Source organism: Emys orbicularis, chromosome 10, assembly GCF_028017835.1.
Source record: "Emys orbicularis isolate rEmyOrb1 chromosome 10, rEmyOrb1.hap1, whole genome shotgun sequence".
Taxonomy (NCBI): domain Eukaryota; kingdom Metazoa; phylum Chordata; order Testudines; family Emydidae; genus Emys; species Emys orbicularis.
This window is the reverse complement of record NC_088692.1, coordinates 75529600-75555769: the sequence shown is the minus strand read 5'-3', so window position 1 is coordinate 75555769 and position 26170 is coordinate 75529600. Positions and strand designations below refer to the sequence as shown.

The window sequence follows — 26170 nt, the reverse complement described above, 5'->3', positions numbered from 1 at the left end:
ATGGCTTCTCTGGAGAGCTAGACTGAGGAGGAGTCCGAATGCCACCTAAAGGAAACCCAGAGGGAGAGGCAGGTCAGGGGTCTGTCTGTGACCTCTTAACAGCAGGATGATGGAGAGTATCCCTCCCTCTCACCGGCCACCTGGCACATTCCCCTGGTAGTTGCCCGGCACCCACACCTCTCCCCGCCATCTGCCCCCTCCCCCCGACTGGACTAGTGACTGAGCAGTCGCCTTTGGGGTAAGGTTTCACCACACTGGGCACGGCCTGAGACACAGGAGCTGTGCCGCTTAGCACCTCTCCTTAACCTTCTCCTGGTGAAATCCTGCCCTTTACTGTGATACCAACAACAGGAAGTTAGTACAGTCACACCTCACACCCATATACACCCACTCCCCAACCCCCTTCCTGCCATTCCCACACCAAAGAGGTCTCAGTGCCCAGCATTTCTGCCACGAGGCAAACATGCTGCCGTGGATCCCTGATGGATGAGCCCATGTGTGCATGGCACTGGCCAGTGCCCTGTGCTTGTGTGTTGCCACGAGGGCAACTAGGATCCACTAGTCCCTGTCCATGCAGTGCTTCCAGGTGTTGGGTGCTAGTGCTCTAGGGGCACCATCTGCCCGCCCAGCTCTTGGGCTCTCCAAGGCCTGCCCTCCCCATGCATCTCAGCTCTGCCTACCCAGGTGGGTTAGGAAGTCACAGGTTTGAGGGTGGGGTCATGCATGTGGTACAGGCTGCTCTCCTCATCCTCAGGCACCTGCGAAGACAACGAAACTTCCATCAGGCCCCGATGCCCTGTCATGAAGGTATCGACAGAACCTGCTTTCCTGCCAGTGGGGGGTGCCATAGCCACACAGATGGGGAGGAAAACTATAAACAATGATGCGGCGATGTCATGGACAATAGCGCCACCTTGTGACACAGCACAACTCCCAAACAGTCCACATAGCTCAGGTCCAAAGCCACAAACATGATCCCAACACCTCCCCCTGCCACTCACTGGCCCCCCCCGTCACCAAACCCCATTCCCCCAGCCGAGTGCTGGACACCGAGTCCCAAATCCCCGTCAGCCGAAGGGCACCTGACTGCGACACCCTCCCCCCCACATTCTGCAAACAGGCCACCAGGCCCCAAAGCCCCCCTGCCCTGGCCACAGTGACGAGGACCAGCCCCCATAGCTCACCTCCCAGTAGACATCATCCTCAAAGCAGTTCTCATCTGCAGGGTCCCCCAAGAACGGCATTTTCAAAATAGCACCTTAAAGCCACAAAACAGAGAGTGAGATGGGAAATGCCTCAATCAGTGAGAAACAAGCGGGCCAGGGCCAGGGGCAAGCGGCCAGGGCCAGGGATGAGCCCTGCTGGGGTGAGCGGTTGGGGCAGGGACGGGTCAGGGAAACTATTCCCTCCCAGTGTTGTAGGTGAAGTGAGGTTGGGTCAGTTTTGAGCATGTCTAGCCCTGGCCCTTCATATTGTTTTGGGGAACTCAATGTTATTCAGTGGAGTTCACAGGCTGGGGGTAATTTTAAAGGGTGAATCATGTGCTGCATTATAGCAATGTGGGCAACCCTATAGGAAACAGCTGGGGAAGGGGCCATCTCCTCTCCTACTATCTGTTAGATCAGAGGAGGGCAAACTACAGCCCGCAGGCCACATCCCGCGAGCCCTTGAGCTCCCGGCCGGGGAGGCTAGCCCCTCCCCCGCTGTCCCCCTTCCCCCGCAGCCTCAGCGTGATGTGCCGCCAGCACGGGAGGGGGCTGCACAGCGGGGGCAGGGGGAGAGCAGGAAGGGAGGCTCACCTTCAGCCTCAGGGGAGCAGGCGGACGGTGTGGGTGGCGGGAGCACGGCGAACGTGGGCGGAGGACTCAGGAGGAGCACCGGGCGGCCGCGCAGCCGGCCGGAGAGAAGCGGCGCTTTGAAGGTGAAACCGCCGCTTCTCTCCGGCTGCATGGCTGCCCCTGCTCCTCCTGAGTCCTCCGCCCATGTTCGCAGGGCCGCATCCTGAAAGGGGCGTTAGAGGGGGGGTTGGATAGAGGGTGAGGTTCCAGGGGGCTGTCAGGGGGCAGGGGTGTGGATAGGGGTTGGGGCAGTCAGGGAGCTGCGGGGGGTTGGATAGGGGGTGGGGTCCCAGGAGGGGGTGGTCAGGGAACAAGGAGTAGGGGGGGTTGGATGGGTCGGAGGTTCTGAGGGGGGCAGTCAGGGGGCGGGAAGTGGGACGGGGCAGATAGGGTTAGGGTTTGGGGAGGCACAGCCTTCCCTACCAGGCCCTCCATACAGTTTTGGAACCCCAATGTGGCCCTCAGGCCAAAATGTTTGCCCACCCCGTGTTAGATGCTGAAAGCAGAAAAGCGCTTCCTAGAATGGAGACCTGCTTGTGAGCGAGCTGCTCTGAAAGAAGCCGAGATCCCTGGGAGGCAGTGGGGGAGGCTTGGGCTAGAATTCTGCCGTACCCCAACCGCCCACAGGATGGTAGCAGCAAAACGTCAAATGGGGAAATGCAGAGCATCTGACCGCAAGTGTAACAGCCAATCAGAGGCAGAAAAAATTAGAACTAGAGCTCACCCCTAGCTCAGCACTGAATCAAACCAGACTCACAACTAACCCAAGCCAACCACAAACTGAACCAGACCCAGTCAGAGACAACCCCAAATGAACCTCTAAGTTGGCCCCAACCCCACTCAGACAACCTCAAATGAATCCACAGCCACCTCCAAACCGGCCCAAGGGCTCAGGCTGAACCTGCTGAGATTCAGGGTTCTACATTTGCTGGTCTATTTCCTCTCCCCCTTCTGGGCTTGTGGGGTTCAGCTGGAAGCAGAAGCTTTGGGGACCTCACAAGCCTGGGCCTGTTTTCCCTGGAAATGCTCAGCCCTGTTTGGGATACAGAACTGATCCCCTAAAATTGTTATGTTCCCCATTCATTGCAGCCTTCTTGGTTCTTGATGCTATTTTCCAGCTCCCCTTTTGGTTCATAACATGCCCCAAAGTCTCATCCTGCCAGGCCTGCCTGTTAAAAGGGGATGGAGTGGCAGATGGGGCTGCAGAAGAATCTGGGCAATTCCCCGCCCCCGGCTGTCAAAGATGTGCCTTATCCCAGTGTGTCTCGTGGTGGACTATATGCAAGAGCCAAGATCTGCCCATTCTGCTTGGGACCTGCAGGGCACAGAGCAGCACTGCCGCACGAGGAAGGCCCACCTCCAGAGGGCAGTACTTTTGGAAATGACATCATAGTTTCAACCAATCAATACTTTCCACATGACATCATTACATCTGGAAGTGCCACTTGTGGAGGTCGGACTTCCTGCAATGCTGGGGTGGGAGAGGTATTAAGGGGCTGTTGTGATCGGGCCAGTGGGGAACAAAATAGTCTTGGTATGCCACATGTTTGCAAGCCTTAGGGCTCGTCTCAATTTCAGGGGCTGTATGTGGGAGCAGAAGGGTTCTTCTAGCCCAGGAGATGGACCCTTCCTGTAAGCCAGGGTGTGAGCAATTCGAATGGCTGAGCCGGCCACTCTACAACCACAGCCTGGACCTGGGCCTTCTCCTCCATTCCCTGCACCCCACTCACTCACCCACAATGGCCCCCCCAGCCAAGGCCATGGCCAGGGACACGAAAATGCCAGCTGCCTGGAACCCCCCTTGGACACTGGGCGTCCGATCCTTGTAGTCACCCGTGAAGTCAAAGGCACTGATGAGCCTGCGAGGAAGGGAAATGATGAGACCAGCTGTCAGAGAGACACTCCTCTGAGTCGGGGAGTCCGCGCTGTGGAGGACGGGGGAGCTGCATTCACAGCCCCTTCAAACCATCTCCCTGGCACTGAGAGCTCACGTTCCCATCGAGGAGCGGGGAGATTGTAGCAACATAGCCCAGCCTCTTTGCTTTTATTCCTTCTTTTCCAGCCGTCCCCCTCCCCCAGAGGCCTCAGCCCGGACCAACAGGCTGCAAACTAGGGGGGTCCAAAAACAATGAGACCCGGGGCGGCTTCCAGACCTTCACGGTTTATCCTGGAGTCTGACCCAGAAAAGGAAGCAACAGGGATAAAGAGATGCCCCTTCATGAACCCAACTGCCCCTACTCAGAGTCCTCCAAGACCCAGAATGAATGTGGGCCTTGGAGTTATAGGGGCTCCCAACAGGGGGCAGCTGGAAGAGGCTGCAATCCTCCAAGCCTGACTCAGCCTTACAGGCCCAGCACCACTCAGGATGCATATCTGTAAGGGGGCACTCAGCTGCTGCCACTGACTCATCTCCCTCCCGCCCAACACACACGCTGGCCCAGAACCCACCCCACTGCCACGGGGGAGATTTACGCAATCTTACCCTTCCTTTCCATACACCTCTTCAGTAGCTGCAGCTGCGGTGACAGCCCCCACAATGCCTCCAATAAGCCCCGGCATGGCATGTAGGTTGTGGATGCCGCAGGTGTCCTGAATGTGCAGCTTGGACTCCAGGAATGGCTGGAGGGAATGGAGGAGAGAGAGAGAGAGAGATTATTTCCTCTCCCTAAGAGGCAAGAGACTGGAATTCCTCTGAGCAGCGCTTACCATGAGGTAGACGAACCCAACAGTGGACACAATGCCACAGAGGAATCCAACGATGAGGGATCCGTATGGAGTCAGCATCATCTCCGCACCGGTCCCCACAGCCACGCCACCGGCCAGCGTTGCATTCTGGATATGAACCTGCGCAAATAACGCTCACGTCTTACCACTTAGTCTTTGGGACAAGAGAGTTTTAAACCCATTAGTGGCAACATTTCAAGCCAAGCAAGGAGAAAAGCAGGGGAACTGGCTGAGAAAATGTTCCAAGAAAAAATGAAGATCTGGGCCCATTTTCATTTGCACTGGGATTGGCTCCCTGCCCATCACAAATTCCCAATGACTGGATTTGCCTGAAGCCAGAGATTTTTAACCACCAAAAGTTACATGAATGGGAGGAGATTGAAGACGAAATATGAACAGCTAATGGGCTGGGGTATCATTTTCATGTAGTGGAAACGAAAAACTGCATACACACATGCGCATTGCTGCACAGATATGCCCAAAGTTTGGTGCTGGCACCAGCACAGCACTGTATGGGGCCTGCTGTCTCTCACATACACAAGCATGTAGCACCCAGAAAACACCGTATGGGCCCTGCTCTGACACACACGTCACTGTATGGGCCCCTCTCCCTCACAAACACACACATCTAACACCATATGCTTGCATGACACCGTACAGTTCAACCCTGGAACATGCCCACCACCATGGGACCATTTCCACCGGCTCTGCAGCACAGGTATCTGGATGGCTCTGCTGTCCTATGGGTCCACCGGCACACAGGTGATCACACATATCTGCTCCTCCATTTGCCCAAGCATGCCCACACACCTGCTGATGCATGGATACCGCACATGGTTTTCATGCCAGAGCTTTGCAAATGATTCATCCCATTAACATGGCTCAAGCTGCTGTTGCATCCAGAGCTCCTACCCTCAGAGGCTTTGCCTCTTCCGCACCCCAGGAAATCCAGTGCACACTTAGCAAAGGAAGCAGCTCCCAATCAGACTGCCTGGCCCTTCAGTCATCCATGAGCCAGGAGAGGGCACAGCAGGCGTCTCCAGCCCGTGCTTACCATGTCGAGCTTGCCTTTCTTCTGCAGCAGGCTGGAGAAGGCCACGGTGGTGAGGACACAGGAGGCCAGTGAGCAGTAGGTGTTAATGGCGGCTCGGTGCTGCGCATCCCCGTGGTTTGAAACAGCTGAGTTAAAGCTGGGCCAGTACAACCACAGGTACAGGGTACCTGAGAGAGGAGGGGGAGGAGTGGGACAGTGTGGGGGAGGAGTAGGAGGGAGGGGAAGGAAAACAGGGAGCAGCAAGGGGAAGGGGGGTTAAAAAGAAACCACAAGAGATGATAGTTATATGGAGAGGAGGCTAAAGCCGGCTGTGCCCCAAACTCCCAGCTCCGCCTCCACTGCCAGCTCTTCCTGAAACACTCCAACCAGGAACTCAAAGCTACAGTAGCACGTGGAGCCTTTCATTTCTAGGGCACCAATTCCAATCGGACCCCAGGCTCGGGGGAGTGGCGGGCTCTGGGGTGTCTGGGAATGGCACATGGAACCTCTCACCTCACAGCAGCACTTCCAGTCGGACCCCAGGCTGGGAGTACGGGGATCTGGGGTGTCTGGGAATGGCACATGGAGCTTTACAATTCTAGGGCACTAGTTCTAATCTTATCCGGCCTCTGGGGGGTGGGGGAAACTGGCCAGCTCTGGGGTGTCAGGATTGGGAAATGGGATACACAGTTTTTCACCACTAGGGCACTGGCTCCAGTCCGGTTTCACACAGTCTGTGGGATGCAGCTTTCATGAAGTCTCCAAGTCCGCAGTTAACTCACCGATCATAGCAAAGAGGTCGGAGTGGTACACAGAGCCTTGCTTGTCTTTACTCTGTTCCAGGTTGGGCCGGTACAGAATTCTGGTCACTGTCAGGCCAAAATAGGCTCCAAAGGTATGAATGGTCATGGACCCACCAGCATCTTTAACCTGTGGACACAGAGAAGAGGAAAATTCACATGTTGGGAGTATTCTGGCCAATCAACTAACCATCTATCCGTCCAGCCTATGCTGGGTCACTACAGGAGGGGAACAGAAATGCTCCTGGTCCCTCCAACTGGCAGGCAGAACATCTCAGCCACATCCTTCCAATTAGCCTCCTCTGTGGAAGGCATCATGGCAAAAGGGCATTTCTGGCCCCTCCATCATGTGACTTCATGGTGCATGGGTTCCAACAGCATCCCCAGAGTAGAACTACTCTGAGGTGGCAGTCCCAGTGTGGGCAGGTAAATGGCAGACAAAGAACAGGGCTTTTAAATAGAGTTTATTGCCCCTTGAAACCTGGGGCTTTTAGAACAAGCCACAAAACTCCCAGTAAAGGCCATGAGCAGAGATCAGCAGTTCCAGAACTACAGACCCATTGGCAATGCTCAGATCTGGATCCAAACTTCCCAGCTGGCCCTTATTTCTCTAAGGGGCTGACTCAGAACTCCAGGTGTAAACACCCCAGAACTTCGGGAGAGGGGAGTAATCAGGATCTGGCCACCGTGAACAAGGAACCCCAGTCATCTCTGTCCTCAGCTCTTACTTGGGCTTTCCTCCTTTTCCCCCCTCTTCCCTTCACTGCTGCTGCCTCCCACCCTTGTGCTTGTTGTTTTCCCTCCTCTTCTTCGGCCTCAACACAAACACACAGCTGCTGAGATGAACTCTCCTGGAAGGGAGCTTTCCAAAGGCATTCTCCCTAGCTAAGTTCACCCAGAGCATTGGTGTCAGGAGGAACAACTATGCAGATGGAAATAATGGGCAGTTCCCCAAAATGAAATGGGTTGAACTTCCATCCCCATGCACAAGCTCCAGTCTGACCCCACCTGCACTTAGGATCGAGGTGAATGGGTTCCCCTTTCAGAACAAATCTCTTTTCCTCCACCAGAGCAAAAATCTGTCGTATGCTGCCAGAGGCCCTGTGCTCCTTTACCAGACAGCTCTTCACTTTATGGCGTGCTCTGATTTTCTTCAACCAAAGGAATATTACAGCAGGGGAAGGAGCCAAGAGGGAAATACTGTGCAGCCATAAAGGGTCTGGCTACACCGCAAGAAAAAACCCTGCGGCAGCGAGTCTCAGAGTCCAGGTCAACTGACCCGGGCTTGCACTACAGGGCTCAAAATAACAGTGTAGATGTTCCCGATGTGGCTGGAGCCCGGGCTCTGAGACGCTCCCAGCTTTGCTGGGTTTCGGAGCCCAGGCTCCAGCCTGAATGGGAATGTCTACACTGTTATTTTTAGCTCCATAGTGTGAGCTCGGGTCAGTTGGCCCAGGCTCTGAGTCTTGCTGCTGCTGGGGTTTTCTGTGGTGTAGACGTACCCAAAGAGAGCGTCAGGCCCTTTGTGTGGAGATGCCCTGGCTGTCTTAGGAAAACCCCACCAGAGGGGATCCCTTGCTTTCAAGTCACTGCCGCTGCTTGCAGAACCCGGGGAGATTTCCCATTCCCAGACTAAGGTAGGAGAGAAGCCAAAGGGCGGGGGAAGTAGCCCCGGCTGTTTGCTCATTGATGCGTTTGGAATCTTTTTACATTTCTGCTTAAATTGTTGTGGCTGGAATTAACCCCGTGTGTTTACTCAAACAAGGAGCTGATGGATCTGACTGGAGCCAGGCACTGTACGATAGCCTACAGACAGCTCTGCTGCTGCACCTCACTCCTGACCTGCATCCCCCCGACCCGGCAGTGACACCCCGTTTGCACTGCCAGAAAGGAAGGGCAGGAGGCTGCTGATTTTGCTGACTCAAGGGGAGCCTTACGTGGAGCAGGCTGACGAGGATGTACTCATTCACAGCAAAGAGCGTGACTTGAAACAACGTCAGGATGAGCAGCTGCACGGGGCTGGTTTTGCCCAGGATGGCCCCAAAGGCGATGCAGACAGAACCCACGCAGAAATCTGCATTGATCAGGCTGGGGAGCGGGGGATGGGAGAGAAAACAACCTGCAAGTTAGTAATGGAGATTCTCCCTCTCCACCACTCCCAAATCTAGAGAGCCTCACCCTTGCCCGGACACGAACCTCATCCTGGCTTCCTCACCAGCACCCCACTTGCTGGGTGTGACTAGAATACTGTCCCTTTAAGGGACAGTACCACTTTTGCATCCCCCTCCTGGTGGGCTAGATTCATAGATGGAAGGCCAGAAGCGACCATTGTGATCATCTGGTCTGATCTTCTGTCTAACACAGGCCACAGAACTTCCCCACAATAACTCCTAGAGCAGATCTGTTAGGAAAACATCCAGTCTTGATTTAAAAATGGCCAGTGATGGAGAATCCCCCACAACCCTGGGTAAACTGTTCCTCTGGTTAATTGCCATCATTGTACTCGGTATATGCATGGCTACGGGTGAGATGAGTTATGGGTCTCTCTTCACTGGGATCCCCAGAGGAGCTCCCAGTGGGAAGTTAGGAGCCCCTTTGTAAGGATAAAGCCTTTTTTTCTGTAGCCATATTGTAAGGTCTGAGGCCTTTGTCTGCAGCCATATTAGGAGAGCAGCAGCCAGGAGCTAAGCAGCAGAAAGTCACATCTTCACATTCTATCTAAATTACATTAAAAGAATGTAATATCGGGCTGTTAAGAAGGCGATCCTGTCCTAATAGTACCCATCATCACCAGATAAAGAAACAAATCTTAAGATGGTTAAAGAAAACTTTGTTTGGTAGCATTCTGTCTGGCAACTTATCAACACATTGTGGTTGTGAAATCTCTACTTCTTTATTGTTTTGTCTTTATGGTCCCCACTTCTCTATTGTTTATCTGTATGGTCTCTGTCCGGTTCTTGGATGGTTTGTCTGTTGCATAACACATTTTACTACGTGTAAATTAATTAAGGTGGTTGGGTACGATTGGTTAAAGGATTGTTTTACAATATGTTTGGATTGGTTAGAAAATTGTTTAGTAACATTTTAGTTAAATGATTGGTTAAGGTACAGCTAAGCAGGACTCAAGTTTCACTATTTAAACTGGATCCAAAAGGAAGTTCTTGGGAACCAATTCCAGGACACAGCCCCAAGATCAGAGCTGCCAGACCAAAACACCCTGCCAATTACACCGTGCAGAAACTGGAGTCCCCTAGATAACCTGATCCTGACTGGCCAGCTGGAAAAGTTCGTCTGCCTTATTGGGAGTGGTGAACACTGTATGCCTAGCGTGTGCATTCTGTTTTGGTGATTGTTAATAAATAGAGGTTAAGTAGGATATTACTGTGTAAGGCTCTTTCCCTGGTGGAAGACCCCGTAAACCCGCAAAAGATTAAGCCGAGTCCACAGGGAATGGGTGTTTGCTCTCAGTCCACCGGGAATGGGTGTTTACCCAGAGCCCACGAAGGAGTAGAGCCCGGAGCCCACGGAGGGGTAAAGTTAGGTGCCTTTCACCTGGAGCCCTAAGAACTGGGAAAGGGTGGAGGTGCCTAAGTTAACAGGGTTACACCTTGAGCCCATGGAAGGGTAAAGGTGGGTGCCCTAGAGTGTGTGTAACAGGGAATTTTGTGCGGGTAACACCCTAGCCCTCAGCATGTGGAGAATGGCATAATGAAGTTTCATCAGATATGAGGCTGTTTGTCCAAAAGGACCTGAGCAATGAAAGTCCCAAGACTGAGGGCAAACAATGGACCGGACACTTGGGGCTTGGCCTGGGGTCTGTGAGAATTGGTCTCATGTGGCTGGTTTCACCTGGCTCCTTCCTCACCATCCACCAGAGCCAGCCACCCCTGGAGTGGAGGGTGGAACCCAGCCAGAAGTACACAGCACCCTGCGCAGCTGAGGAGGGGAGGGGGAATTGAGACCAAAGACCTTTTCTTATGAAACAGGCTCCATGGAGTCTTTAACAGCAGGAAGGGCAGAAGATGTAATATGATCTGGAGCGCCCTTTCTCCACATAGAGCAGGGGCAGAAGCTCCAGGCTGCTTGGTCCCCTCCCTGCATCTCCACTGTCCAGCAGGAGATGGCTTCCATCAGTCCAAAACCCTCTTACTTTTCCACTCCAATGAGTATCTTTCCGTTCTCGAAAGAATGGAACCAGCCCTGCATCAGGAGAGCCCACTGGATCCCGAAGGCAGCAAGGAGGAAGTTGAAGCCAACAGCTCCAAAGCCATAGCGCTGGAGGAATGTCATCAGGAAGCCAAAACCCACGAAGATCATCACGTGGACATCCTGGAAAGCTGTGTCAGGGAGGAGAATTCACCATTAGCATTGGGGGGGGGGGGGGGGGAGGGGGAAGGGAGCTCCTGCAGCCTAGGAACTCGGCACTAGCCCTAGTTCAGAAATACCAATGATTTTTCAGGAGAAATGTTGGGAAAAAAATTCATTTTAAATTTTGCACAAACATTTTAAAAACAAACTGAAAAATGAAAAAACTTGTTTTTGGAAATGCTTTTTGGTAAAATATTTTGGCTTTGAGGGAAAACCATCAGTGTTTGGAAAGCCCTTTCAGTAAACATCGTTGGTTTTCATTTCAGTAAAAATATTCAGTTTTGAAAACAAAACACTTATCAAAATAACCTAAGCTGTAAAGCACAGACATCTACCAACACATTTTTTTTCTTTTCAATCTCCATTTTTTAACCAAAAAAGAGACTTTGAATCAGAATTAACATTTTCCATGCACACTTTTGCTTTACTAACAAACCCTTTTTCATTTAAAAAACCATAAGTTTTGATAATTTTTTGCCCAACAACCTGTCTATGCTGGGTCAGAACTCAGTGTCATTGACTGCTCTCCGCCTTCCTGCTCTGGGAACTATTATTATTAGCAGCCATTATTTGTATTATCAGAGCACATACAAATGAGCCCCAGTCATGGACCCAGGACCCCATTGTGCTAGGCGCTGTACAAACACAGAACAAAAAGACAGTCCCTGTCCCCAGGTACTTACAATCTAAGTACAGGACAAGAGAGAACAGATGGACAGAGAGGAGGCACACACTCTGCTCACTTCAATGGAGGGTGAAATCCGGCCCCAATGAAGTCAATGGCAAAACTCCCATTTACTTCAGTGGAGTCAGGATTTCACCCAGAGACTTTCATTCTTTGTTTCATTGTTTTCTTAATCTAAAGTGAACCTTCGTCTGACTGGAGGTGCACAGCCGCTTTACTGGACACGTGTACTAAGTAAGCCTGGCACTCAGGGCATGGCAGCTCAGACACCGCTCCATACGTTCTGGTAGGAAAATGAGCCTCTAGAGAGGAATTCTTGATGTGATAAACCTGGAGTGGATGTCAGCACTGCTGGTTTCTTTCCGATAACGATCAGCCCCAACAATGTAAAGTGAAACTTGGCACAGTTATAAATTAAACCATAAAAACCATGTGTGCAAAAGCCTCCTGAGCCCCGGAGTAAGAGGAGGACGACGAGGGCCGGTTCCCTCCGCCAGTTCCCAGAGGGATCCCACAAGCAAACCAGCATATGCTGCACTCTGCCACTGTGGAATGGAATGGGTAAACATGCCATATTGCTCAGGTATGTCAATGTCTGTACTACACAGTGTGCAGAATATTGCACAACAGCACAGCATATTTGTTGTTTAAGTGCTTGGGCACTGTCAGCTTGGCTTAGAGCAGGGGTCGGCAACGTTCGGCACGCGGCTCGCCAGGGTAAGCACCCTGGCGGGCCGGGCCAGTTTTATTTACCTGCTGACGCGGCAGGTTCGGCCGATCGCGGCCCCCACTGGGCGCGGTTCGCCGTCCCGGGCCAATGGGGGCGGCGAGAAGCCGCGGCCAGCACATCGCTCGCCTGCGCCGTTTCTCGCCGCCCCCATTGGCCCAGGACGGCGAACCGCGCCCAGTGGGGGCCGCGATCGGCCGAACCTGCCGCGTCAGCAGGTAAATAAAACTGGCCCGGCCCGCCAGGGTGCTTACCCTGGCGAGCCGCGTGCCGAACGTTGCCGACCCCTGGTCTACACTGAAGAATCTTTCAGCCCTTCTTCCCCGCACTCAGAACAGATGATTCGTCCTCCAGGGAATTTCACCAGCTGATTTTAAATTCAAGTGAATTTTAGTGCTGCTGCTGAACGTGGTTGAATTGACAGCCCTGGAAATGGGCACCCCAAAACAGTTATACACCCCTTCCTCCCTGCCCACATTTTTCAACCATACCCAGGAGGAACCATGTCTAGGGCCAGAAGAGAGAGTTTCCCAGGCCTGTTCACTCTTTGTCTGCTGCTATTTTGTGAGCACCTTCTACCACTGCACAAACCAGGTCAGTTCCACTGTGGTACCAAGGATGGAAACTCTAATGAAAACCATCCCTCAGGCTTTCAACCACCTAGACTTGCTCTAAGCAGAGGTGACACAGAAAAAATACCAGTGCCCTATCTACACTAGTGTGGCCCTCATTGCCACTACCCACAGAGCCACACTGGGGCTAATGCCACCATGGGAGATTTTAACAAATAGTCAGTGTAGACACAGTGGCTACCCCTACACGATGAGCTAGGGGTGTCATTCCCAGCTCAGGTGCATATATTTGAACTAGCACCATGAGAGTTAGTGTGCATGACTTGTAGCGTAAACACGATCAACCTTGGACTAACACTGTTTGGACACATGGTTTTCATAAGTAAATCCTTTTTTGAAAGACATAATCCTTAGAGGCAACTGGGCTGGTCTCTCGTTTCTAGCCTCCTTTGTTTTAACTAGAACACACTGTATTTGTAATGGAAATGTTCTAAACCAGGGGTTCTCAACCCTTTTCTTTCTGAGGCCCTCCCAACATGCTATAAAAACTCCACAGCCCAACTGTGTCACAATAATGGGGTTTCTGCATATGAAGAGCCAGGGCCGGCATTAGTGGGTAGCAAGCAGGGCAATTGCCTGGGACCTCATGCCACAGGAATCCCTGCAAAGCTACATTGCTCAGGCTTCGGCTTCAGCCTCGAGTGGCGGGGCTCAGGGCCCGGGCTTCAACCCTATGTGGCAGGGCTTCAGCTTTCTACCCTGGGCCCCAGTGAGTCTAATGCTGGCCCTGCTCGCAGTCCCCCAGGGGACCTCGGACCCCTGGTTGAGAACCACTGTTCTAAACAGATCCATGGCTCAGTCCCTCATTCATCCTTGGAAAAAATCTCCTATCTGGGCAGACTCTTCTGAGCTGCCACCCACCAGGGTGACTCCAGCCGGATGGCTTGCACCGGGGCTCAGGCCAGTCGTAAAGGGGTTAGCCAGCTGAGTGATCCCTGTGGCAACATGAGACAATGGCCTGAGTGCACAGGGAAGCTGCTGTGAGTCAGGGAGGACTCAGACACCAGAATGGGATCAGCAATCCAGGAGAGTTTCCCTAGGAAGCTAGACCTCCCCATCTGAGAATGGCAGGTATTTTGTGTCCCATTTGCCCTAGCTTAGGACAAGATGAACCTAGAAGGGGTTAATCAGTGGCCTAGCCTTTGGCCTTCAGGGCACATCCAGTTTATTAAACAAGACAAAACGCGTTTGGCGTTTCAGCCTGGTCGTCACTCCCTCCCTGGCAGACACCTGCACGCCTCCAGGCTCAGTGTGGCATGTCTGCTCCCTGGGCCTTGTGTCGGTGGCCCTCATAAACTTAACACAAATCTTGCATGCGCTTGATGATGATAAGGACACGACCTAATGAGGAAGCTGCCAGCCTGAGATGCTTCCTTGGGTTGGGACCTGCAAGCCTCTTTGAGGGATTTGTATCTGAAATCTTCAAGGTCAGCTGTAGTTTGTCACATTTACTGCAGCTGTAATGACAATATTGCAAGGAAGGGGGTGTGTACTACTGCCATCTCCTGGACAGAATCAGAACAGCGCCATGTGGCATAGGTCCCCTACAGCCAACAGACACCCTCTGTTAGTCCAAGTGGTGGGGCTGGAATTTTAGAGAATGCAGATCTGACTCCTAAAGCAACTGTCACTTCGTAGTTCCAAGTGGTCAGCATGTGCAATGCAGGGACCCTCGCAAGCATCTAGGCGCCCACATATTCTGACACACTCCTGTTAGAGCAAAGGTCACCTACTCGCCTATTATCCCAGCTGTTCCCACATGCACGTAGCCCCGTTTCCCGGATATATGTATAGCAAGACAATCAATCAAGGAAGTCGGACATATGCATCCTGAGGACCCCCAGAAGAATAATCAATCAAGGAAGTCCAACAGATGTATCCTATTTACCCCTAGAAAGGAATTTAAAAATTCCATAGGTTAGCAGAATGTATGCACACTAAGTTGTTTGTTACTGGGTATAAAAAGGCCTGCTTTGCGCTTGTAAGGTGTGTCTCTCTCTCTGGCACTAGCCGAGGAGAGCACCCACTCAGCTGACTGATCAATAAAGAACTTGAAGCCGTCTTCTAGACTCCCGTGCCTCCTTGGGGTAATTGGGCAGCTCCAGGGGGAAATGAGCCCATTTGGCTAACACTCCCACCAAGGGGTCCTTTTGTCTCACTGAAATACCCGGAGTTGCCCAGGCAGTATGCCTGAAGGCCTTGGATGATCTTGCCCTCTCCCCTGTGACTTGCTCAAACACCAAAGTAATTTTCATTTGCCTTTCATGTCTCCCTGATCTTATGTCAAACAGGCCTGGCCCTGTATTGTACTCCCCTACCGTGTCCTCTCAGGTGGAATTTCCTGTCAACAGAGCTTGGTGGAGTCAGCTTTTTCTGGTTGCAGATGCTGCTGCTGCTGCCCCCTGTCCTCATGCACCCAGTTCACCCTCCACATACCTGCCTCCGTCCCTTCCCCCACTATACACCACAGCTGGTTTGTTCCAGAGAAATGGCTCATCCCCCAGCTGCCTTGCCTATGGGAGGTGCATGCTCTCCCCACCTCAAGTGATCCAAAGGCTGGTGTCTGTCACACTGTGTTCAGGGACACAATCCCTCCCCCTATCTCTGAAAGAGCTGAGTGTCCCACTCCTGGGACTGCTGCCCGCAGAAGCAGCGCTGGCTGGCTGGTGGCACTTGGCCCTGCTCCCAGTGCTATACTCAGGTGGGACAGCACAGGAAACTGGCTTTGCTTACCTATTGCTGGGGAGAGGGGCATCTCACCCGCCCCCACTAATCTTCTGATGCCAGCTAAACCTAGAGCAATTGAAACCCTCCCATCTAAGGAAAAGGGGCCCCCTATGACACTGCTTGTATCGCCATGTCCACCCCCCACAGGAGTTCAAAATAATACCAATGCCTGAATCTGCTCAAAGGTTTCCACAGAGATCATTTGCACCAGGCACCACCTCACACACGCCCTGAGGTACTGGGGTTCCTTAGGGGACACGCAGAGGAACGGTCTTGGCTCTGCCAGCGGAAGAGCCCTCACCTGGTGCTGGTGTGTCAGCTTAGAATTTGCCCAAAGCTCTCGGGGCTGGATGTGAACGTGACACTGATGAATGCTCCTTGACCAGGGAAGACCTTGCCACCTGCCTACGCTGCACCTTTTCCATTGCAGTCCTAATGCAGCTGTGTCTATCCCAGCTGACAGCCCCCTGCTGCAAGTGCCAGGGCGTCTCCTCCAAGCCGTGAGGTGCTGTGCACACAGCACCCATCATCTGGCCATTTTACACAATGGTTTAAATCCTCCCTGTGTTGGCTCCGACTTCCATCCCCATCAGCCCCTGCCACCCTCTCTGCTGCCTGCCTCACTCTCTGGCTTTCCATCCCCCATAGCTGGTCAGCCTCCCACCCACCCACCCTCACCCTGCACCTCGGTGCTACCACTGCGTATTTTAAACTGGCTAGTAAGGGGCTAAGGAGTCCCAACCTAGGTGTGCATGAGGGAAATGGAGCTAGTTCCTATTCGCTAGCTGTAAAAGAGGATACATTGTTGCAGCATATGCTAGGCTGCAGCAGTTTAATTAGCGGGAGCGAGGCTTTGTCAGAGAGCAGATTGCTGCTGCTTCGGAGCACGCCGAGCTGTCTGGGAGCTGGTGGGACTGGCCCACTCTCACTGTTAGCTCCTGGTTTAGCAAAGTGAAGCAAGGGTGTTAAGGCAAAGACCCGAGCTCCTCAGATGTCTCTGCCAGCCCTGAGCGACTGGGAAGGGCTCCGATGCAAGGGAAGGGAATGCCACGAAGACACCGGAGGCAGATCAAACTTCTCTGTTACACCCATGAGTCATTATTGGGGCCCCCGTCAGTCATCTCCCAGAATGTGTGCCTCTGTCCTCAGCTGAGCCCAGGGCAAAGCAGCCAGCGTTAAGGACATCAGAGCCCTTCACTCAGCACCTGTTTACTTATTCTGGGTGGCACAGCACTTCCTCATTCTACCCAGCCCGGTGAGCTTGGAGCAGCACAGGTGTTTTTTGCTGCTGCTTGCCCAGAATGCTAGCCTCTGCCTTGAGTCAGCTTTCCACTGCACTGCACTCCAGGGAAAACAGCCTTCCCTCCTCCACCGCAAGTGACAAGGGCAGGGGCTGCTCCTGGGAGAGGGGCTCTCAGGGCAGCTAGAGGGCAGTGACAGCTAGAGGAAAATGGAGTCGGGGCTCACTGTGCGGCCCGCGGGGGTTGAGTAGGTGGGCTCACTGTGTGGCCCGCGCGGGGGGGGGGGGGGGAGTAGGCAAGCGGCGGGTGAGGGAGGGGGGCTGAGTAGGTGAGCGGTCAGGCAGTGGCAGGGAGTGAGTAGGCGAGCTGGGGAGATGGAGGGGGGGCTGAGGAGGTGAGTGGGCAGGCAGTGGCGGGGGGTAAGTAGGCGAGCCGAGGGGGATGGGGGGCTGAGGAGGCGAGCGGGCGGGCAGTGGCGGGGGGGCAGGTGAGCCGGCGAGCCGAAGGGGTGGGGGGCTGAGGAGGCGAGCGAGCAGGCAGTGGCGGCGGGTGAGTAGGCCAGCCCGGGGAAAGGGGCTGAGGAGGCGAACGGCGAATCGGTGGCTGACCTGTTCTACTGATCTGGTCTGGCTCCCATCCCCTCTCCCAGGGCCGGCTCCAGGCACCAGCAAAACAAGCAGGTGCTTGGGGCGGCACATTTCTAGAGGTGGCATTCTGGTGCCGGCCATCATAGGCGCCGACTCCGGGGCATGGGGACAAAGTGCCCCCGCCGCCCCAGTTTGCCACCCCAGCTCGCCTCCACTCCGCCTCCGCCTGCTCCCCTGAGCACGCCGCCGTCGCTCCGCTTCTCCCCCTTCCCTCCCAGGTTTGCTGCGCGTGAAACCGCTGTTTCGCGCAGCAAGGCTGGGAGGGAGGAGAAGCCTAGCGGCGGGGCGCTCAGGGGAGGTGGCAGAGGTGAGCTGGAGCGGGGAGTGGTTCCTCTACCCCCCCGTTACTTCCTGTGCAACCCCACCCTAGCTCACCTCCTCTCCGCCTGCTCCCCTGAACGCGCTGCCGCTCCGCTTCTCCCCCCTCCCTCCCAGGCTTGCCGCGCGCGCAACCGCTATTTCACGCAGCAAGGCTGGGAGGGAGGAGAAGTCGAGCGGCAGGCACTCGGGGGAGGGGAGGCGGCGGTGGTGGAGCGGAGGTGAGCTGGAGTGGGGAGCGGTTCCTCTACCCCCCGTTACTTCTTGCGCCCTGCCACCCTAGCTCATCTCTGCTCCGCCTGCTCCCCTGAATGCGCTCCTGCTCCGCTTCCTCGCCCTCCCTCGCCTGAGAGGGAGGGGGGAGAAGCGGAGCGGCGGCTCGTCTGGGGGAGCAGGCAGAGGTGAGCTAGGGTGGGAGGTCAAGGGGGGCCCGCAGGAAGCAATGGGGGGGGGAAATGCAGCACGCCGGGGGAGGAGGCGGGGCTGGGGATTTGGGGAAGGGGTTCAGAAGGGGTGGAGTTGGGGCGGGGCCGGGGGCAGAGGGGCACGAAAAAAAAGGGGGGGGCGGCCAAATTTTTTTTTTGCTTGGGGTGGCAAAAATCCTAGAGCCAGCCCTGCCCTCTCCAAGGGTTGCAGCTGTCTGGAGGTGCCTGCCTTCCACGCCTTCCTCATTCACACCTCATTCATTCAACAGGGCAATTGATTACAAAGTGGGGGGAAGATCTTATTCTACTTCTAGCAAAAAGACATTTTTCTTTTACCTTAATTATACTACTTTAAGTGCCTGCTATAACAAATTACCGAGGTTCAATACTGCTGTTTCGGTGGGGCGGCGCTGGGGAAGGAGGCTTTGTTTCCGCGGGGCAGGTGGCGCTGGGGGTGTGTGTTTCGGCGGCCCTGGGGGGGTTGTTTCCGTGGGGCGGGCGGGCGGCGCTGGGGAGGGGGCTTGTGTTTCGGGGGGGGCTGGGTGGCACTGGGGGGGGGGGTTGGCGGCGCTTGGGGGGTTTCGGCCCTCAGCTGTTTTCTTTGGAGTAATATGGCCCTTGCCACTTTACGAGTTGTGCAGGCCTGCTCTAGGGTCTGGCCTGCTGATCAGTGAGGTGCTGCCACACCCATCCCCACTCAGCTCCATCGGGCAGGGTCATGTCCTGGGTTGAGGAAAGGGCTGGAGAATCGAGGGATTTGTTCCTCCATATGAGCAGAAATGCTTTCTCCAGCACAGCCCAAGGGAGGCGGCAGCACACAGAAGCCTGCGGGATGGAGGAATGTTTATCCCCTGGTCTTGCAGAGCATAGGGAACATGGCACTGGTATGGCAAAGTGCTCCAGTCATAGGGCCTGAAGAGTTTGTGGGAGGCCACACACCTTTAGTGTAACCAGCCCAGTTTCTGGGCAAAAGCGCTGCCCCTTAGGAAGATGCGATAAGTCCTTTCTGGCAGGAACGATGGGGTTGAGGCCAGAAGGGGTGACTCACCACAGGCAGGGAATCACCCCAGCCATCCTTTCAATCTGGTGGCAGGATTGTATGAAGCAAGGACTGACAGGCAGCCATGTGCGCTGTCCTGGGCTGGATGTGCTGGGGGGATAGGGTGACCAGATGTCCCGATTTTATAGGGACAGTCCCGATTTTTGGGTCTTTTTCTTATATAGGCTCCTATTACCCCCCACCCCCGTCCCGATTTTTCACACTTGCTGTCTGGTCGCCCTATGGGGGGAGGGGAGACGCCACAAGCACGTGTGCTGCTTGGCCAGGTAACAGCCACCAGCACCTTTCCTCCCAAAGGATCTCCAGGCACGTCTGAAACTATATATGTAGAGCAGAGGGTGAATGCAGACACCTCTGGGTATGTGCATCTCTGCCTACACGCGTCCTCACAGAGCTGGAACCCAGCAGGGACAGGCTACAGAATATTAACCCTGCGTCCCACATACCACATCCCAACTGCTATGGACTCATACACAGTTTCCTCCTCTTCTCCTTAGTGCAGGAGTCTCAAACTCGCGGCCCGCGGGCCTCCCCAATGTGCCCCGTGGGGCTCCAGCAGTTTTGGGGCCGGGTCTCTCCCTTGGCCCCACCTGCCGCCCCCAGGCGCTCCCCCCCGCAGCACAGCAGAGCTGAGTGGTGTCTGCCTGCGTACTCCACGTGTCTGCCGGCCCTTCCCTGAGGCCCAGGGGCGGGGCTGTGCCTCCGTGCGCTGCCCCCGCCCCGAGCGCCCGTGGCCAATGGAGCCCCAGGTAAGACCCCCACCCTCTCCCACCCCCAAACTGCCTCCCAGAGCCTGCACCCCCTCCCCCAGCCCCCAAACTCCCTCCCAGAGCCTCCACTCCCTCCCCACACCCCCTCCCACCCCAAGCTCCCTCCCAGAGCCTGCACCCCCTCCCCAGCCCCCAAACTGCATCCCAGAGTCTGCACCCCAGGCCCCCTCCCCCACCCAAACTCCCTCCCAGAGCCCAACCTCTCGCCCCTTCTCCACCCAAACTCCCTCCCAGAGCCTGCACCCCAATCCCTTACCCTAGACCTCCTCCCCCACCCAAGCTCCCTCCCAGAGCCTTAGGCAGGTGGGGGCAGAGTTTTGGGGGGGCAGGTTCTGGGCAGCATGAGTGACATTGTTAGGGTGACCAGACAGCAAATGTGAAAAATTGGGACAGGGGGTGGGGGGTAATAGGAGCCTATATAAGAAAAAGACCCCAAAATCGGGACTGTCCCTATAAAATCGGGACATCTGGTCACCCTAGACATTGTTGGCCTGCTGGGAGAATTTGAGGACTGGCACTGGCCTAAGGTAAATTGAGTTTGAGACCCCTGCCTTAGTGTGTTTCATTGGACAAGCAGAGAGCTCTTCTGATGTCCTACAGCCTGCTAAGCGGGGGGGCCTAGGCTTAGGCTCAAGGATCCCAGCAGTACATAAAACATTCCCACATTCCTTTAGCCCTGCAGTTGCTCCCCTCCGCCCCCGTGGTTGCAGGTAATGCAGATTCATGTGACTGTGAAATGAGCTCAGTCCTACTTGCGCTCTAGCAGGCATATATCTAAATCCCTACACCAGCCAGTCTGACATAGTCTCTCCCCACAAGAGGTTCGGTGTTTGCTGCAGGTGAGGGATGGAGTGCATCTGCACAGCTGGAGGAAGGAGGTAGGGCTGGGGTGGGGGAGGAGGTGCAGGTCAGGACTGAGGTGCACTGGCAGAGCTGGGTGAGCAGCACAGGAGGGGGGGAGGAGCTGCAGTTCAGGACTGAGGTGCTCTGGGAGGGCTGTGCTGGGGAGCCTAATACTGGGATAGAACAGGGAGATGTGGAGCAAGATTGGGCAGAACTGGGGGGCGGGGGCAGGGGCAGTGCGGGGGGACTCAGAACTGCAATAGCCAGGGGTACTGCAGGCTGGGATGGAGATGCATGAGCAGAGCTGCCGGGGGAAGTTCCCGCAGCGCCTGCCTTCACAATCCTGGGGCTGTTTGTCTTGGACTTTCATGAGCCCCAGAACTTCAGTGACATCGGTCTCATTCGCCTCCCTCTTGGCTGGCCTGTGCGGGGTGTGGCATTTACCAGTGCAGGGGCTGGTGCTTGCCAGCCGTACTCACATGGATACCTGAAGTAGAAATCGTTCTCTGTGTCACTGGTGAGATTCTTCTGGCGCTGCTCCTCCTTCCAGTGCGCATCGGCTTCGGGGTCAAAGCGCACAAAGACCCCAAAGAGGACGATCATAGCGACCTCCCAGAGGAGGCAGACGAGCGGCAGCCGCCAGCGCATGTATGTGTTCTTCACCATCCCAGACCAGCTCGCCCGCTCGGGCGGAGGGGGTCCAGGCACCTAGACAGCACGAGCTCCAGTCCTGATGCCTGGGGAGACTCAGTCCATTTATAGAAGTCTGGTGATGTGGGGTGTGGTGCTGGGAGCTGTCAGTCCTCACAGCTGCCTGGGGCAGGCTCACATTGCAGTTCATGGCAAGTTTAATAGATTTGAACTCTCTGCTTCCAGCCAAAAGAAGGGGGATTGGGAGCACGGAGGCATATCTCCAGCACCTTCTCTCTGAGGAGCTCAAACCCACCTAGGAGAGTTATACTTATACCTGCTTTACAGATGGGGAAACCGAGGCACAAAAAGGGGCAACAGTCACACAGTGAGTCGGCTGCAGAGCTGGGAACAGAACCCAGGACTCTTGACTCCACCCCCTTGCTCTAGCCACTAGACCTCACTATCCCACAGGAATACAGCCAGGGAGTCCTGAGCCTCATGTCCCTTGCTCTAACCACTAGATCACTCTTCCTTCCTGGAGTCTGGAATAGAACCCAGGAGTCCTGAACCCCTCCCTGCTCTAACCACTAGGCTAGGGGTTCTCACAACAAATTTTTTGGTGGCCTCGCTGACACTTGCTGGTAGCCGCACTGACACTTTTTTCCTAAAATTATCTATTTTTCCTAAATTAATAAAGTAATATGCACATATATATACAAATCATTGTAATTTATTTATGTAACGTTTTCGGTTGGGTTTTTTTGCAGACTCAATAATAAAAATAATGCCCAGTTATCTCTATTCTTTACTGGATCTAACAGATTAGAAACACAAATAAGGTGCTTCGCATGTTCTTGTCTTTTTTTATTATTGTTTCTTTTGCTTTTTTGGTAAAAGTGGATGTACAACAATTCTGAAGTTCATTTAAAAATGTTTTGACATAGTAGAAGTCCAAATAATAATGAAAAACATATCTGGGTATCTTGGGTCTGGGGATGGGAGAGGCACGGCTGTAGCTGCAGCTGGCCCCGGGGCTCCTCCGGGCAGGTGGTGGGGTGCAGGGCTTTGGCCAGCCCTGAGCATCTCTGGCTGTGGGGGGGAGCACGCTCCGGGCTTCAGCCAGTTCAGGGCTCCTCCGGGCAGGTGTGTGTGTGGGGGGAAGATGCTCGGGGCTTCAGCCAGCCTGGGCTCCTCCAGCCAAAGGGGGGGGGCGCGCACTCGGGGGGCTTGTGGCTCCAGCAGCAAGGAGGGGAAGGGGATCTTGGAGCTCTGGCTGCTGGGGGTGGTGGTGGTCAGAAGGGGTGGAGTCAGGGGGCTAGCCTTCCCAAAGACGGGCTCCACCCACTGCCCATGTGCCCGCCGCTCACCTCCTCACCCCCCGCCTGCCTCCTGCGTCCCTCCTCAGTCTCCCACCCACCACTCACCTCCTCACTCCCCTGCCTGCCGTGAGAATCCCCGCTCACTGGTGGCTCACTGCTCACCTCCTCACTCTCCCGCTCACAGCCAGACACCCCTGCCCGCCTCCTTACCCTGCTGCTGGCTTGCCGCTTGCCTCCTTACTCCCCCACCAGGCCCTGCCCCTGCCACTCGCCTTGCTGCTTGCCTCCTCACCCCCCTGCCACTTGCCTCCTGCATCCCTCCTCTCACCCCCATACCCGCCGCTCTCCTCCTCTCACCCCTCCCACCCACTGCTTGCCTCCTCACTTGTCTGCCACAGACATCCCCCTGCCTGCCACGAGAACCCTCACTCACTGGTGGCTCACGATGCTCTCGAATGAACTCACACAGGAAAATGACAAAAGACAAAAACACCACATCAGCTGTGTGTGAACACTTTTCACAAAGCAATCACTCTGTGTCTGAACTATCAGTCCTCATCCTGCACACCACTTTCAAAAGACGAGCCTGGGACCTTAAATTCATAACTTTGCTAGACACTAAAAATCATGTACTGAATAGAGACACTGGATTTAAGGCTTATCACAACAATCTAAAACCCACTAACAAACCCCTAAGCTGCTTCCCCCTTCCTTTCCACCTTATGATTGGAGTGCTGTTAACAGGCCCCTTCACCTTGAACGGTCCCTTAAAATATGAGTGGTTTACTTATGCCAAACAATCTGTTCCACCTTGTATTGAGCTTTGACATTTAAAATGTCCCAGACCTGAAGAAGAACTCTGTGTAAGTCAAAAGAGTATCTCTCTCACCAAGAGACACTGATACAATAAATTATATTACCTCACCCAGCTTGTCTCGCTAAAAGAACCCTTTATACTCCCGAGATTGAGCTAATTAGATACAGCTGGACTGGCTGCCAAGTGAGTCAGCATAGAATCATAGAATATCAGGGTTGGAAGGGACCTCAGGAGGTCATCTTGTCCAACCCCCTGCTCAAAGCAGGACCAATTCCCAACTAAATCATCCCAGCCAGGGCTTTGTCAAGCTGGGCCTTAAAAACCACCAAGGAAGGAGATTCCACCACCTCCCTAGGTAACGCATTCCAGTGCTTCACCACCCTCCTAGTGAAATAGTGTTTCCTAATATCCAACCTAGACCTCCCCCACTGCAACTTGAGACCATTACTCCTTGTTCTGTCATCTGCCACCACTGAGAACAGCAGAGCTCCATCCTCTTTGGAACCCCCCTTCAGGTAGTTGAAAGCAGCTATCAAATCCCCCCTCATTCTTCTCTTCTGGAGACTAAACAATCCCAGTTCCCTCAGCCTCTCCTCATAAGTCATGTGCTTCAGACCCCTAATCATTTTTGTTGCCCTCCGCTGGACTCTTTCCAATTTTTCCACATCCTTCTTGTAGTGTGGGGCCCAAAACTGGACACAGTACTCCAGATGAGGCCTCACCAATGTCAAATAAAGGGGAATGATCACGTTCCTCGATCTGCTGGCAATGCCCCTACTTATACAGCCCAAAATGCCGTTAGCCCTCTTGGAGGTTATGGAAGTGAGATGGTGCGAGCATGTGCGTTACAGCACATAGGATGGTATCACAAAGGAATGTCCAGGTCTCGCTCCCAGGGCAGGAGAGGGCTGGCAGGGGTCAGGGAAGCCTAGCACTGAGTGCCAGTGCCAAAGAACACAGGCCTAGCACAGCCGCAGATCCCTAACTCAACCCCCCTACTCAGAGACTGACACCTTCAGGCACCAAAGGAACCCAGTTCTCTGCCTCACCATTCTTCAGATCATTAATAAAGATATTAAACAAAACCGGCCCCAGGACTGACCCTTGGGGCACTCCGCTTGAAACCGGCTGCCAACTAGACGTGGAGCCATTGATCACTACCCGTTGAGCCCGACGATCTAGCCAGCTTTCTATCCACCTTACAGTCCATTCATCCAGCCCATACTTCTTTAACTTGGCGGCAAGAAAACTGTGGGAGACCGTATCAAAAGCTTGCTAAAGTCAAGGAATAACACATCCACTGCTTTCCCCTCATCCACAGAGCCAGTAATCTCATCATAGAAGGCAATTAGGTTAGTCAGGCACGACTTCCCCTTGGTGAATCCATGCTGACTGTTCCTGATCACTTTCCTCTCCTCTAAGTGTTTCATAATTGATTCCTTGAGGACCTGCTCCATGATTTTTCCAGGGACTGAGGTGAGGCTGACTGGCCTGTAGTTCCCCGGATCCTCCTTCTTCCCTTTTTTAAAGATGGGCACAACACTAGCCTTTTTCCAGTTATCCGGGACCTTCCCCGATTGCCATGAGTTTTCAAAGATGATGGCCAATGGCTCCGCAATCACATCCGCCAACTCCTTTAGCACCCTCGGATGCAACGCATCCGGCCCCATGGATTTGTGCTCATCCAGTTTTTCTAAATAGTCCCGAACCACTTCTTTCTCCACGGAGGGCTGGTCACCTCCTCCCCATATTGTGCTGCCCAGTTCAGCAGTCTGGGAGCTGACCTTGTTTGTGAAGACAGAGGCAAAAAAAGCATTGAGTACATTAGCTTTTTCCACATCCTCTGTCACTAGGTTGCCTCCCTCATTCAGTAAGGGGCCCACACTTTCCTTGACTTTCTTCTTGTTGCTAACATACCTGAAGAAACCCTTCTTGTTACTCTTAACATCTCTTGCTAGCTGGAACTCCAAGTGCGATTTGGCCTTCCTGATTTCACTCTTGCATGCCTGAGCGATATTTTTATACTCCTCCCTGGTCATTTGTCCAATCTTCCACTTCTTGTAAGCTTCTTTTTTGCGTTTAAGGTCAGCAAGGATTTCACTGTTAAGCCAAGCTGGTCGCCTGCCATATTTACTATTCTTTCTACACATCGGGATGGTTTGTTCCTGCAACCACAATAAGGATTCTTTAAAATACAGCCAGCTCTCCTGGACCCCTTTGCCCTTCATGTTATTCTCCCAGGGGATCCTGCCCATCTGTTCCCTGAGGGAGTCAAAGTCTGCTTTTCTGAAGTCCAGGGTCCGTATTCTGCTGCTCTCCTTTCTTCCTTGTGTCAGGATCCTGAACTCGACCATCTCATGGTCACTGCCTCCCAGGTTCCCATCCACTTTTGCTTCCCCTATTAATTCTTCCCTGTTTGTGAGCAGCAGGTCAAGAAAAGCTCTGCCCCTAGTTGGTTCCTCCAGCACTTGCACCAGGAAATTGTCCCCTTCATCTCTGTGCAGGGTCCTAGCACCTGACACACTGATTCACTCACACAAGATGCTAAACTTAAACCAGCTCT

General features: G+C 54.0%; 1 protein-coding gene across 1 annotated transcript; it reads right to left on the bottom strand.

Annotated features, from left to right (window-relative positions):
• Nucleotides 1–689: 689 nt before the first annotated feature.
• On the bottom strand, nt 690–21504 carry RHCG (Rh family C glycoprotein). Its single transcript, XM_065412152.1, has 10 exons — nt 21318–21504; nt 10546–10732; nt 8333–8483; nt 6378–6525; nt 5617–5783; nt 4545–4682; nt 4321–4457; nt 3573–3697; nt 1185–1258; nt 690–758 (listed from the first exon to the last, which is right to left on the bottom strand). The coding sequence occupies exons 1-10, from the start codon at nt 21502–21504 to the stop codon at nt 690–692; spliced, it is 1383 nt and encodes a 460-aa protein (XP_065268224.1).
• Nucleotides 21505–26170: the final 4666 nt, after the last annotated feature.

Excerpts from the sequence above, each read along its gene's own strand:
- RHCG (XM_065412152.1), bottom strand. The coding sequence starts at position 21,504 with ATGGTGAAGAACACATACATGCGCTGGCGGCTGCCGCTCGTCTGCCTC. Across the intron at positions 5,784-6,377 it reads CGACCTCTTTGCTATGATCG|GTACCCTGTACCTGTGGTTG; the intron begins GTGAGTTAACTG and ends CTCCTCTCTCAG. Across the intron at positions 4,458-4,544 it reads TTGGGTTCGTCTACCTCATG|CCATTCCTGGAGTCCAAGCT; the intron begins GTAAGCGCTGCT and ends CATTCCCTCCAG.